The 16167-nt window shown below is 45.2% G+C and overlaps 1 protein-coding gene across 4 annotated transcripts in view; it reads left to right on the top strand.

Annotated features, from left to right (window-relative positions):
- ARHGAP39 (Rho GTPase activating protein 39) overlaps nucleotides 1-16167 on the top strand; it is a 549832-nt gene that overhangs the window by 372859 nt on the left and 160806 nt on the right. The window contains exons 8-9 of one of the 4 annotated variants that reach the window (XM_063921118.1): nucleotides 5178-5347; nucleotides 9589-12574. The exons of 2 other annotated variants lie outside the window; for them this stretch is intronic. In XM_063921118.1, the coding sequence (XP_063777188.1) occupies nucleotides 5178-5347; nucleotides 9589-9783 (365 nt within the window). In that variant the 3' untranslated portion in view covers nucleotides 9784-12574. Of the gene's footprint in view, nucleotides 1-5177; nucleotides 5348-9588; nucleotides 12575-16167 lie in introns of those variants that run through there. One more of the 4 variants, XM_063921119.1, reaches the window with a different exon arrangement.

Here is a 16167-nt window from a genome sequence, read left to right as displayed (position 1 = left end):
AGGCAAGATTTTGGCTGGTGCCCCCTAGCACCACCGCTGGTTCCGCCTCTGACCTCGCACCTCTTTCCCAGCACCATGACCCCTCATCCATAGCAGTCCTTATTTTGGGGTTTATACCCCCTATATTTTAAATAGGAACAGTTCGCACATTTGGCGCACAGCCTAAAAAGGGGGGTGTTTTTGCTGGCAAGGGGCATGGCCACACAATAGTAACCCCAATGCCAATTACGCCACACAGTACTCCAACTTTATTCACATTTGATCATGCGATAGTGTCCATAATTCACATTACATCCCACAGTAGTATCACTTTACCTTGTAAACGTTACTCTGCACAGTAGAGCCCCTTATTCACATTACATCACATTGAATTGCTCCTTATTCACATTACACCACACCCTATAGCTCTTTATTCACATTAGACGACACAGTAGTGCTTTTTCTATACGCAACGCCACATAATAGAGCACCTTATACACATAATGCCACACAGTAGTGCCCCTTACACATATGAGACACATTATTAATGTCCTTATAAACATAATGCGCCTTTCACATTATGACAACCTTTATTAATGCCCTTTTAAAAGTAATGTCCCTTACACATATGCCGCACATTATTAATGCCCTTATACACATAATGACACACATAGTGCCCCCTACACATATGTTGCACATTATTAATGCATTTTTACATGAAACACATTCTGAACACTACTGCACAACCAACCTACTTACATGCACACAACACTAACACCACCACTAACTCTGTGACCTCTGCCTCTGCTTTAATCAAAATGCATCTTATTTGCATTGCTATGTGGCTAGGAGCTTCTTCTGAATAAAATGATATGCAGCATGCCTATATACTGTGTGAGACTGTGGCTGTATCTGCATATGAAATGCTACACACAGAATATAGGCATGCCACATATCATTTTAATCAGCAGAAGCTGCTGATGCCCATAGACATATCAAATGCCTTAGGCAATTGCCTAGTTTGCCTATGCCTATGGCCGGCTCTGGCTATAACCATAACTGTGTCATAACTGTACATAGAACTGTATAGTAACTGTAACCATAACTGTATAGTAACTGTAGCTAGAACTGTATAGTAACTGTAATGAGAACTGTATAGTAACTGTAATGAGAACTGTACAGTAGCTGTAATAAGAACTGTGTAGTAACTGTAATGAGAACTGTATAGTAGCTGTAATGAGAACTGTACAGTAGCTGTAATAAGAACTGTATAGTAACTTTAGCTAGAACTGTATAGTAACTGTAATGAGAACTGTACAGTAGCTGTAATGAGAACTGTATAGTAACTGTAATGAGAACTGTATAGTAACTGTAATGAGAACTGTATAGTAACTGTAATGAGAACTGTATAGTAACTGTAATGAGAACTGTATAGTAACTGTAATGAGAACTGTATAGTAACTGTAATGAGAACTGTATAGTAACTGTAATGAGAACTGTATAGTAACTGTAATGAGAACTGTACAGTAGCTGTAATGAGAACTGTATAGTAACTGTAATGAGAACTGTACAGTAACTGTAATGAGGACTGTATAGTAACTGTAATGAGAACTGTACAGTAGCTGTAATGAGAACTGTATAGTAACGGTAATGAGAACTGTACAGTAGCTGTAATGAGAACTGTATAGTAACTGTAATGAGAACTGTATAGTAACTGTAATGAGAACTGTACAGTAGCTGTAATAAGAACTGTATAGTAACTGTAATGAGAACTGTATAGTAACTGTAATGAGAACTGTATAGTAACTTTAGCTAGAACTGTATAGTAACTGTAATGAGAACTGTATAGTAACTGTAATGAGAACTGTATAGTAACTGTAATGAGGACTGTATAGTAACTGTAATGAGAACTGTATAGTAACTGTAATGAGAACTGTATAGTAACTGTAATGAGGACTGTATAGTAACTGTAATGAGGACTGTATAGTAACTGTAATGAGAACTGTATAGTAACTGTAATGAGAACTGTATAGTAACTGTAATGAGAACTGTATAGTAACTGTAATGAGAGCTGTACAGTAACCAATGAGGGCTGTACAGTAACTAATGAGGACTGTGCAGTAACTGTAATGAGGACTGGACAGTAACTGTAATGAGGACTGTGCAGTAACTGTAATGAGGACTGTGCAGTAACTGTAATGATGACTGTACAGTAGCTGTAATGAGGACTGTACATTAACTAATGAGGGCTGTGCAGTAACTGTAGTGAGGACTCTACAGTAACTGTAGCTAGAAACTGTACAGTAACTGTAATGAGGGCTGTGCAGTAACTAATGAGGGCTGGACAGTAACTGTAATGATGACTGTACAGTAGCTGTAATGAGGACTGTACATTAACTGTAATGAGGGCTGTGCAGTAACTGTAGTGAGGACTGTACAGTAACTGTAGCTAGAAACTGTACAGTAACTGTAATGAGGGCTGTGCGGTAACTGTAATGAGAACTGTACAGTAACTAGCTAGAAACTGTACAGTAACTGTAATGAGGACTGTACAGTAACTAGCTAGAACTGTACAGTAACTGTAATGAGGACTGTACAGTAACTAGCTAGAACTGTACAGTAACTGTAATGAGGGCTGTGCGGTAACTGTAATGAGAACTGTACAGTAACTAGCTAGAACTGTACAGTAACTGTAATGAGGGCTGTGCAGTAACTGTAATGAGGACTGTACAGTAACTGTAATGAGGAGTGTACAGTAACTAGCTAGAAACTGTACAGTAACTGTAATGAGGACTGTACAGTAACTAGCTAGAACTGTACAGTAACTGTAATGAGGGCTGTGCGGTAACTGTAATGAGAACTGTACAGTAACTAGCTAGAACTGTACAGTAACTGTAATGAGGGCTGTGCGGTAACTGTAATGAGAACTGTACAGTAACTAGCTAGAACTGTACAGTAACTGTAATGAGGGCTGTGCGGTAACTGTAATGAGAACTGTACAGTAACTAGCTAGAACTGTACAGTAACTGTAATGAGGGCTGTGCAGTAACTGTAATGAGGACTGTACAGTAACTGTAATGAGGACTGTACAGTAACTAGCTAGAAACTGTACAGTAACTGTAATGAGGACTGTACAGTAACTAGCTAGAACTGTACAGTAACTGTAATGAGGGCTGTACAGTAACTGTAATGAGGACTGTACAGTAACTGTAATGAGGACTGTACAGTAACTGTAATGAGAACTGTACAGTAGCTGTAATGAGAACTGTGTAGTAACTGTAATGAGAACTGTGTAGTAACTGTAATGAGAACTGTATAGTAACTGTAATGAGAACTGTACAGTAGCTGTAATAAGAACTGTATAGTAACTTTAGCTAGAACTGTATAGTAACTGTAATTAGAACTGTAACCGTATCTGTATAGTAACTTTAGCTAGAACTGTATAGTAACTGGAATTAGAACTGTAACCATAACTGTTTAGTAACTTTAGCTAGAACTGTATAGTAACTGGAATTAGAACTGTATAGTAACTTTAACCATAACTGTATAGTAACCTTAGCTAGAACTGTACATTAACTGTAATGAGAGCTGTACAGTAACCAATGAGGGCTGTACAGTAACTAATGAGGACTGTGCAGTAACTGTAATGAGGACTGGACAGTAACTGTAATGAGGACTGTGCAGTAACTGTAATGAGGACTGTGCAGTAACTGTAATGATGACTGTACAGTAGCTGTAATGAGGACTGTACATTAACTAATGAGGGCTGTGCAGTAACTGTAGTGAGGACTCTACAGTAACTGTAGCTAGAAACTGTACAGTAACTGTAATGAGGGCTGTGCAGTAACTAATGAGGGCTGGACAGTAACTGTAATGATGACTGTACAGTAGCTGTAATGAGGACTGTACATTAACTGTAATGAGGGCTGTGCAGTAACTGTAGTGAGGACTGTACAGTAACTGTAGCTAGAAACTGTACAGTAACTGTAATGAGGGCTGTGCGGTAACTGTAATGAGAACTGTACAGTAACTAGCTAGAAACTGTACAGTAACTGTAATGAGGACTGTACAGTAACTAGCTAGAACTGTACAGTAACTGTAATGAGGACTGTACAGTAACTAGCTAGAACTGTACAGTAACTGTAATGAGGGCTGTGCGGTAACTGTAATGAGAACTGTACAGTAACTAGCTAGAACTGTACAGTAACTGTAATGAGGGCTGTGCAGTAACTGTAATGAGGACTGTACAGTAACTGTAATGAGGACTGTACAGTAACTAGCTAGAAACTGTACAGTAACTGTAATGAGGACTGTACAGTAACTAGCTAGAACTGTACAGTAACTGTAATGAGGGCTGTGCGGTAACTGTAATGAGAACTGTACAGTAACTAGCTAGAACTGTACAGTAACTGTAATGAGGGCTGTGCGGTAACTGTAATGAGAACTGTACAGTAACTAGCTAGAACTGTACAGTAACTGTAATGAGGGCTGTGCGGTAACTGTAATGAGAACTGTACAGTAACTAGCTAGAACTGTACAGTAACTGTAATGAGGGCTGTGCAGTAACTGTAATGAGGACTGTACAGTAACTGTAATGAGGACTGTACAGTAACTAGCTAGAAACTGTACAGTAACTGTAATGAGGACTGTACAGTAACTAGCTAGAACTGTACAGTAACTGTAATGAGGGCTGTACAGTAACTGTAATGAGGACTGTACAGTAACTGTAATGAGGACTGTACAGTAACTGTAATGAGGACTGTACAGTAACTGTAGCTAGAAACTGTACAGTAACTGTAATGAGGGCTGTGCAGTAACTGTAATGAGGACTGTACAGTAACTGTAATGAGGACTGTACAGTAACTGTAATGAGGACTGTACAGTAACTGTAGCTAGAAACTGTACAGTAACTGTAATGAGGGCTGTGCGGTAACTGTAATGAGGACTGTACAGTAACTAGCTAGAACTGTACAGTAACTGTAATGAGGGCTGTGCGGTAACTGTAATGAGGGCTGTACAGTAACTGTAATGAGGACTGTATAGTAACAAATGAGGACTGTACAGTAACTGTAATGAGAGCTGTACAGTAACTATAATGAGCGCTGTACAGTACGAGCTTGTTGGAATCCGCTATGAGTCTGGCTTTGGCCACATCTTCAGGTCTCCTGTAATCCTGTGTTTTATTGTGTTCCCTGCAGCATCGTTACTGAAGCTGTGGTATCGGGAGCTGGAGGAACCTCTCATTCCCCATGAGTTTTACGAGCAGTGCATCACTCACTACGAGAATCCAGAGGCGGCCATTGCTGTAGTACATTCCCTTCCTAAGCTGAATAAGATGGTGCTGTGTTACCTCATCCGCTTCCTACAGGTAATGTAATGTATTACTCCTGAGTACACTCACACTCCGTACCTGGCTATCACCTCATCCACTTCCTCCAGGTAACATAACGTATTACTCCTGAGTACACTCACACTCCGTACCTGGCTGTCACCTCATCCGCTTCCTCCAGGTAACATAACGTATTACCCCTGAGTACACTCACACTCCGTACCTGGCTGTCACCTCATCCGCTTCCTCCAGGTAACATAATGTATTATTCCTGAGTACACTCACACTCCGTACCTGGATGTCACCTCATCCACTTCCTCCAGGTAACATAACGTATTACTCCTGAGTACACTCACACTCCGTACCTGGCTGTCACCTCATCCACTTCCTCCAGGTAACATAACGTATTACTCCTGAGTACACTCACACTCCGTACCTGGCTGTCACCTCATCCGCTTCCTCCAGGTAACATAATGTATTATTCCTGAGTACACTCACACTCCGTACCTGGATGTCACCTCATCCACTTCCTCCAGGTAACATAACGTATTACTCCTGAGTACACTCACACTCCGTACCTGGATGTCACCTCATCCACTTCCTCCAGGTAACATAACGTATTACCCCTGAGTACACTCACACTCCGTACCTGGCTGTCACCTCATCCACTTCCTCCAGGTAACATAACGTATTACCCCTGAGTACACTCACACTCCGTACCTGGCTGTCACCTCATCCGCTTCCTCCAGGTAACATTACGTATTATTCCTGAGTACACTCACACTCCGTACCTGGCTGTCACCTCATCCACTTCCTCCAGGTAACATAACGTATTACCCCTGAGTACACTCACACTCCGTACCTGGCTGTCACCTCATCCACTTCCTCCAGGTAACATAACGTATTATCCCTGAGTACACTCACACTCCGTACCTGGCTGTCACCTCATCCACTTCCTCCAGGTAACATAACGTATTATCCCTGAGTACACTCACACTCCGTACCTGGCTGTCACCTCATCCACTTCCTCCAGGTAACATTACGTATTATTCCTGAGTACACTCACACTCCGTACCTGGCTGTCACCTCATCCACTTCCTCCAGGTAACATTACGTATTATTCCTGAGTACACTCACACTCCGTACCTGGCTGTCACCTCATCCACTTCCTCCAGGTAACCGAACGTATTACTCCTGAGTACACTCACACTCCGTACCTGGCTGTCACTTCATCCACTTCCTCCAGGTAACATAACGTATTATTCCTGAGTACACTCACACTCCGTACCTGGCTGTCACCTCATCCACTTCCTCCAGGTAACATAACGTATTACTCCTGAGTACACTCACACTCCGTACCTGGCTGTCACCTCATCCACTTCCTCCAGGTAACCGAACGTATTACTCCTGAGTACACTCACACTCCGTACCTGGCTGTCATTTCATCCACTTCCTCCAGGTAACATAATGTATTATTCCTGAGTACACTCACACTCCGTACCTGGATGTCACCTCATCCACTTCCTCCAGGTAACATAACGTATTACTCCTGAGTACACTCACACTCCGTACCTGGCTGTCACCTCATCCACTTCCTCCAGGTAACATTACGTATTGTTCCTGAGTACACGCACACTCCGTACCTGGCTGTCACCTCATCCACTTCCTTCAGGTAACATTACGTATTATTCCTGAGTACACTCACACTCCGTACCTGGCTGTCACCTCATCCACTTCCTCCAGGTAACATTACGTATTATTCCTGAGTACACTCACACTCCGTATCTAGCTGTCGCCTCATCCACTTCCTCCAGGTAACATAATGTATTATCCCTGAGTACACTCACACTCCGTACCTGGCTGTCACCTCATCCACTTCCTCCAGGTAACCGAACGTATTACTCCTGAGTACACTCACACTCCGTACCTGGCTGTCACTTCATCCACTTCCTCCAGGTAACATAATGTATTATTCCTGAGTACACTCACACTCCGTACCTGGCTGTCACCTCATCCACTTCCTCCAGGTAACATAACGTATTATTCCTGAGTACACTCACACTCCGTATCTGGCTGTCGCCTCATCAACTTCCTCCAGGTAACATAACGTATTACTCCTGAGTACACTCACACTCCGTACCTGGCTGTCACCTCATCCACTTCCTCCAGGTAACCGAACGTATTACTCCTGAGTACACTCACACTCCGTACCTGGCTGTCACCTCATCCACTTCCTCCAGGTAACATAACTTTTTATCCCTGAGTACACTCACACTCCGTACCTGGCTGTCATTTCATCCACTTCCTCCAGGTAACATAACGTATTATTCCTGAGTACACTCACACTCCGTATCTGGCTGTCGCCTCATCAACTTCCTCCAGGTAACATAACGTATTACTCCTGAGTACACTCACACTCCGTACCTGGCTGTCACCTCATCCACTTCCTCCAGGTAACCGAACGTATTACTCCTGAGTACACTCACACTCCGTACCTGGCTGTCATTTCATCCACTTCCTCCGGGTAACATAACGTATTATTCTTGAGTACACTCACACTCCTTACCTGGCTGTCACCTCATCCACTTCCTCCAGGTAGCATAACGTATTACTCCTGAGTACACTCACACTCCGTATCTGGCTGTCGCCTTATCCACTTCCTCCAGGTAACATAACGTATTACTCCTTAGTACACTCACACTCCGTACCTGGCTGCCACTTCATCCACTTCCTTCAGGTAACATTACGTATTATTCCTGAGTACACTCACACTCCGTATCTGGCTGTCACCTCATCAACTTCCTCCAGGTAACATAACGTATTACTCCTGAGTACACTCACACTCCGTACCTGGCTGTCACCTCATCCACTTCCTCCAGGTAACCGAACGTATTACTCCTGAGTACACTCACACTCCGTACCTGGCTGTCACCTCATCCACTTCCTCCAGGTAACATAACTTTTTATCCCTGAGTACACTCACACTCCGTACCTGGCTGTCATTTCATCCACTTCCTCCAGGTAACATAACGTATTATTCCTGAGTACACTCACACTCCGTATCTGGCTGTCGCCTCATCCACTTCCTCCAGGTAACATAACGTATTACTCCTTAGTACACTCACACTCCGTACCTGGCTTCCACTTCCTCCAGGTAACATAACGTATTATTCCTGAGTACACTCACACTCCGTATCTAGCTGTCGCCTCATCCACTTCCTCCAGGTAACATAATGTATTATCCCTGAGTACACTCACACTCCGTACCTGGCTGTTACCTCATTCACTTCCTCCAGGTAACATAACGTATTATCCCTGAGTACACTCACACTCCGTACCTGGCTGTTACCTCATTCACTTCATCTGCAATTTAAAATGGAATTAAATTAAGGTTCTTAGCATAATTTGTGGCCCAAAAATATGGGCCCACCTACCACAGCCAGGTGACCTCATCAGGTGGGTACCTAACATTCCTAAGGCTCAAGCACAGAGCCAGCACAACCCACCGGCGCCAAGGCATCACACTAGTGAGAAGTAGCCGTTTAAGTGTTAAAAGGTGTTACATTAATAGGAAGTAGCAGTTCAGTACTATAAAAGCGTTATAGGGGGAAAGTAGTAATTACTGAGTTAAAAAGTGTTACATTAGTGAAAATCAGTTTAGGTACAAAAAGTTTTAAAGTGACAATAATGATGTTCCTAAGCAGCCCGGTCACATCAACTCCGAAGTGTTAGATTAAGTGTTATAATAATGATGTCCCTAAGCAGCCCGGCCACATCAACTCCGAAGTGTTAGATTAAGTGTTACAATAATGATGTTAAGCAGCCCGGTCACATGAACTCCGAAGTGTTAGATTAAGTGTTACAATATTGATGTTAAGCACCCCGACCAAACCATCCCCGAAGTGTTAGATTAAGTGTTACAATAATGATGTTAAGCAGCCCGACCATATCAACTCCAAAGTGTTAGATTAAATGTTACAATAATTATGTCCCTAAGCAGCCCGGCCACACCAACCCCAAAGTGTTAGATTAAGTGTTATAATAATGATGTCCCTAAGCAGCCCGGCCACACCAACCCCAAAGTGTTAGATTAAGTGTTATAATAATGATGTCCCTAAGCAGCCCGGCCCTAAACCCATCCCTAATACTGACATATTATATAAATGTATCCAGGATTTAACATTCATAGTGCCTATTCTTATCTGTAGTCTGCAAATACAAGGGCCCTATAATCATCTCCTGATTGGCTTCTCTGTAACTCCTTGTGTCCTGTCCTCCAGGTGTTTGCACAGCCAGCCAATGTGGCTGTCACAAAGATGGACATCAGTAACCTAGCCATGGTAATGGCGCCAAACTGCCTGCGCTGCCAATCGGATGATCCGCGTATCATCTTTGAGAACACCAGGAAGGAAATGTCCTTCATCCGGGTCCTGATCCAGCACCTGGACACCAGCTTCATGGAAGCCGTTCTATAGCAGAACTCTGCGATTACAGGAATATTGTGTGACTGTAACATCTCATTATATGAGGAGAGGTCTCCGCCACCACCTGCCTTCCCATCCTGTACAGAAACCACGGAGCGGACGCTTCATCTGCTGCGGCAATAATGACCCTACGCACCTCGGACCAAAGTGCAGCGTACGGACTGCAGGACTGGGCCCTCTCTCTCCAGGGCCCCACGGACATTTCCCCAGAGTGACTCTCTAGCACTGCAGCACATATAATGTGATGGTTTCCGTTAGTGAGCTTATGGGATAAGCAGTCACGTCTGTTCTACTTCCTATATCCCGTGTCATGCATGGATCAGTGACACTGCCATCTAGTGGTGAGCTATAGGTAGACGCGTACGCGTTCAGGAAAGCTGGCGGGGATCATTTATGGAGTGCACTTCATGCGCACTGCGGTACTGCTTGGTTACCCTCCGGTACGCTGGTTTGTCCACACAGCGCACATGAAGGTGCGCGGCTGCCCCTCCTACCACTTTATAGCCACACCTTTCATTTAATTAAACGGTTTTATTTCTCTCCTTAATGAGGGGACACTGGGATGTTTGTGTCCGCAAAGCTTTTTATTACATTCCTCACTTTAACAAATATGGCTTCATGTCCTATTAAAAGTATAAACTGCCGTCTCTGAGCTAGTAGAAATGTCAGGGCCTTTCATGGAGCCAGAGCGGCTGTTTGCCCCCTGCTCATAATGAACGTGGGCTTTTCATCCCTTTATCTCTTTACTATAGCCTCGCTACGCAAGCTGCAACCTTGTCCTTGCACTGCTCTGCAAAACTAGGCGCATCATTACTGCTGCTCTGCCAAAGCTGGTTTTACATTGCGCATTGATTTGCACTTCATAAATGGCCTCTGGTATTTCCATTGATCCGGTAACAGCGTTTCCCACGAGTTGCCTGGCTCCTCCCATGAGTTGTGAGGCTCCTCCCATGATTTGCTGTTGTGAGGCTTCTCCCACGAGTTGTGAGGCTCCTCCCGTGAGTTGTGAGGCTCCTCCCGTGAGTTGCCTGGCTCCGCCCAGTCTCCACATGGGATCACTGTGGGAGCCTGTACAAGAGGTCAGCATGGAAGAGGATATTTATCTGTTACATAGTGTTTCGGTCATGTTGCAACACAGGAAGATTGAAGGTATGTGACCTCTGACGTGGTCTAAGTGCACCTTTTGTTTTACTTGTTTCCAGCATTACATAAAACCTGCAACATTATAATAGCAAAGTGCATATGTGACATTACATAAGCAACATGTGTGCGATACAACTGCAGAGTATATTTATTCCGTATCTGTCACTACATGGGACTCTGATTATAATGCTGCCGTGTTTTATTGCTGTGATGCTGTTTAATTTAATGTGTTCTTATTTATTTATTTATTTCTAGTCGTCCTCCTGAGCTGTATAGGGAATAACCTGATAGATTGGAGGAAGTAACGGGACACGCTTCTAACCTATGCTTCGTAGTAGGGGTGCTCACCTTTGTTGGACTGCAGGTCAGGTCAGCAGGGTGTGCTGGAACTTGTAGTTCAACAACAGCTGGTGAACCAGATGTGCCCTAAGCTTGATCTGTAGTTTGGGCTTGTATGATAATTGTACTGTATGATCATTTTTGGGTGTTGATTAAAAGATTGACCGTTAACAGTGACTAGGTCGACGGTGAATGGTTGACACATGATTAAGTCCACGGGGTTAATAGGTTGACGGCGAAAAGGTTAACATGACAATGGGCGACACATATTTTATTTTAGCCCAAATATAACCCTAATACCCCCCCTCCCCCGGGTGTCTAACCCTATCCGTCACCCCCCTTGGTGCCTAACCCTAACTGGTCCCCCAAGAGCCCAATCCTAACCCTAAAAATGGTGAAAAAACCCACAAAGTGTTGACCTTATGACCCCGATGACCTATTGACTGTCGGCTGTTTGGTGTCTGCCAGTCTCCGTCTAATGACTGCCAGCCTTCCATCCGGATACCGGAATTTTTCTGATGCGCTGGTTGTAATCTGCACCGTGTCTGGAACGGGTTGACATGTTTTGCGAAGAGAGGAAGATAATGTTGTTTACGTGACCCTGAGAGGTGACAACATGATCACATGATCTCCCCCTGCAGACACACCTCGTGCCACGGGTGGGCAGCATTCATCATCCCAGTGACTGTCACTGTTATATCCCAGATACACATGTATGGTACGGTCACATGATTGCTCTGAGGGCCTGTGCACATGTATATATTACATGTATGTGTTGTTATTCATGCACATTTCTAGAACAGATAGACGTGCCCACGTTATTGAGGCCAAGTAACATTGCTGCTCTGCTGCGTTGGTATGGGGGTGACCGTCTTTCCTCTACTCCCCTCACCCAGATTTGGGCGTCACGCAGCGTCTGACGTTTGTTACCGTTCCACCCAGTTGCATATTTCTAACACCGCTTCTCTTCCAATAGTATTAGAGCATCCGATGTACTGTATATATAATATCCAAATACTAGTCGTCACTATGAAAAATACGTGTTACAGGGTTCCTGCACAGACTGGCAGTGTCTGATGCGGTCTCCGCGCCTCTATTACATGGAGTGTGACGCGGTGATGCCAGCTGTGGCGCTCTCTGGTCTTTGTGCATAGGTGCGCCGGGATTTCTCACCTTGTAACTCATAATGTCCAGTCGGATTATTTCATTCTGTTCCATTGTTCTAATTATTTATTTCCGCCTGCCCACCGCTGTACAGATTGTTGGTCATTTTAAATAAACTGTATCTTGTGTGACATGAGTACGTGCGTCTCAAGTGGACCTTTGTGGCCGTCATAAAGGGCGGTCGGTAATTGCATGGCGTATTGAGCCCTGGCAGCGGAGTCAAAGAAGAGTACAACACTCAAGAATTGGTATGAACTGTGGTTGAAGTGGATTCTCCTGCATTACGGACTGGTGGCACTGATGCACTGGCTGGTATTGCTGTAGAGTTGTAGCGTGTTCCCCTGGCAGATTATTCAGAACATCTACGTCCTGCTCTAAGTTCTTCTTCTCTCCAGTCTCTCATACAAGGTGGCATCAGTGGCACATGTATATTATTCCAGCCGTCTATCCATCCCGAAAATCTGACATCAACGTTACTGTGCGCACATCTCATCCTCTGTCTGTGAGTCCAGTGACTGGTGGTCGGTAGACACTGGAGGTCCTTCCTGTACAGGACAGAGGTTTTACACAAGGTCGCCTTATGCTGCTGGGGCCAGCACGTCTAGCTTTTGCTTCAAGCTTTCTGTATACAGTAATGACACCTTATTCCACAGACGTTATTACACAGGACTGTTGCACTTTTCCCCATGTGAGCCAGCCTTACCCCTAAGAATGGCGACTGGTTAGAGAGCCGCTCTATGCGATGTATAGCACCGGGTGGTCTGATGCAGCCTGTGTTACATGTAGTGTTGTGTACATACAATGAGGTAAATGCCTGGCAATTGGAGAGCCAGCAAATGGCGAGGATTACTATGGGCAGAGGTGGCGACGCTTCCCCCAAACTACTCAACTTAAACTCTGACAAGTATCTGGCACATTGCTGTTCCCGCAGGCAGTCCTGCGTAAATCACATTAAACACATGCAGCCCGGTTTATAGGATCCTTGTTTGTCACTATCATTTGTAAATCATTTTTCTCTGACGTCCTAAGTGGATGCTGGGACTCCGTAAGGACCATGGGGAATAGCGGCTCTGCAGGAGACTGGGCACAACTAAAGAAAGCTTTAGGACTACCTGGTGTGCACTGGCTCCTCCCACTATGACCCTCCTCCAGACCTCAGTTAGAATCTTGTGCCCGGTCGAGCTGGATGCACACTAGGAGACTCTCCTGAGCTCCTAGAAAGAAAGTATATTTTAGGTTTTTTATTTTACAGTGAGATCTGCTGGCAACAGACTCACTGCAGCGAGGGACTAAGGGGAGAAGAAGCGAACCTACCTGACTGGAGATAGTTTGGGCTTCTTAGGCTACTGGACACCATTAGCTCCAGAGGGATCGAACACAGGACCCGACCTCGATCGTTCGGTCCCGGAGCCGCGCCGCCGTCCCCCTTACAGAGCCAGAAGCAAGAAGTGGTCCGGAAAATCGGCAGCAGAAGACCTCGGTCTTTAACAAGGTAGCGCACAGCACTGCAGCTGTGCGCCATTGCTCCTCATACACACTTCACACTCCGGTCACTGATGGGTGCAGGGCGCTGGGGGGGGGGGGGCGCCCTGAGCAGCAATATAAACACCTTGGCTGGCAAATCATCACAATATATAGTCCCAGGGCTATATATGTGATAAATTACTCCTGCCAGAATTCCTGAAAAAAGTGGGAGAAAAGTCAGCCGAAAAAGGGGCGGGGCTATCTCCCTCAGCACACTGGCGCCATTTTCTCTTCACAGTGCAGCTGGAAGACAGCTCCCCAGGCTCTCCCCTGTAGTTTTCAGGCTCAAAGGGTTAAAAAGAGAGGGGGGGCACTAAATTTAGGCGCAATATGTGTATACAAGCAGCTATTGGGGGAAAAATCACTCAGTTATAGTGTTAATCCCTGCATTATATAGCGCTCTGGTGAGTGCTGGCATACTCTCTCTCTGTCTCCCCAAAGGACTTTGTGGGGTCCTGTCCTCAGTCAGAGCATTCCCTGTGTGTGTGCGGTGTGTCGGTACGGCTGTGTCGACATGTTGGATGAGGAAGGTTACGTGGAGGCGGAGCAGAGGCCGATAAATGGGATGTCGCCCCCTGTGGGGCCGACATCAGAGTGGATGGATAGGTGGAAGGTATTAACCGACAATGTCAACTCCTTACATAAAAGGCTGGATGACGCAACAGCTGTGGGACAGCCGGCTTCTCAGCCCGCGCCTGCCCAGGCGTCTCAAAGGCCATCAGGGGCTCAAAAAACGCCCGTTACCTCAGATGGCAGACACAGATGTCGACACGGAGTTTGACTCCAGTGTCGACGAGATTGAGACATATACACAATCCACTAGGAACATCCGTTGCATGATCTCGGCAATGAAAAATGTGTTACACATTTCTGACATGAACCCAAGTACCACATAAAAGGGGTTTTATGTTTGGGGAGAAAAAGCAGCCAGTGTTTTGTTCCCCCATCAGATGAGTGAATGAAGTGTGTAAAGAAGCGTGGTTTCCCCCAATAAGAAACTGGTAATTTCTAAAAAGTTACTGATGGCGTACCCTTTCCCGCCAGAGGATAGGTCACGTTGGGAGATATCCCCTAGGGTGGATAAGGCGCTCACACGTTTGTCAAAAAAGGTGGCACTGCCATCTTAGGATACGGCCACTTTGAAGGAGCCTGCTGATAAAAAGCAGGAGGCTATCCTGAAGTCTGTATATACACACTCAGGTACTATACTGAGACCTGCAATTGCCTCAGCATGAATAGTGCTGCTGCAGCGTGGTCTGATACCCTGTCAATATTAACACCCTAGACAGAGATAATATTTTGCTAACATAGAGCATATTAAAGACGTCGTCTTATATATGAGGGATGCACAGAGGGATATTTGCCGGCTGGCATCCAGAATTAAGGCAATGTCCATTCTGCCAGGAGGGTATTAGAGACCCGGGAGTGGACAGGTGATGCTGACTTTAAAAGGCACATGGAGATTCTGCCTTATAAGGGTGAGGAATTGTTTGGGGATGGTCTCTGGGACCTCGTATCCACAGCAACAGCTGGGAAGAAAACATTTTTACCTCAGGTTTCCTCACAGCCTAAGAAAGCACCGTATTTTCAGGTACAGTCCTTTCGGCTTCAGAAAAGCAAGCGGGTCAAAGGCGCTTCCTTTCTGCACAGAGACAAGGGAAGAAGGAAAAAGCTGCACCAGACAGCCAGTTCCCAGGATCAAAAATCTTCCCCCGCTTCCTCCGAGTCCACCGCATGACGCTGGGGCTCCACAGGTGGAGACAGGTGCGGTGGGGGCGCGTCTCGGGAACTTCAGGGACCAGTGGTCTTGCCCACAGGTGGATCCCTAGGTTCTGCAAGTAGTATCACAGGGATACAAGCTGGAGTTCGAGGCGACTCCCCCTCACCGTTACCTCACATCAGCCTTGCCTGCTGCCCTCGGAGAAAGGGAGGTAGTACTGGTGGCAATTCACAAGCTGTACTTCCAGCAGGTGAAATCAAGGTACCCCTCCTTCAACAAGGCCGGGGTTACTATTCCAAAATGTTTGTGGTACCGAAACCAGACGGTTCGGTGAGACCCATTCTAAAATTGAACTCCTTGAACACTTATATACGAAGGTTCAAGTTCAAAATGGAATCGCTCAGGGCGATTATTGCAAGCCTGGAGAATTTCATGGTATCACTGGACATCAAGGATGCTTACCTGCATATCCCTATTTACCCTTC

The sequence above is a fragment of the Pseudophryne corroboree genome, chromosome 5, assembly GCF_028390025.1.
Source record: "Pseudophryne corroboree isolate aPseCor3 chromosome 5, aPseCor3.hap2, whole genome shotgun sequence".
Taxonomy (NCBI): Eukaryota; Metazoa; Chordata; class Amphibia; order Anura; family Myobatrachidae; genus Pseudophryne; species Pseudophryne corroboree.
The sequence above is the reverse complement of the archived record's forward strand: the minus strand, read 5'-3'. Positions and strand labels throughout refer to the sequence as shown.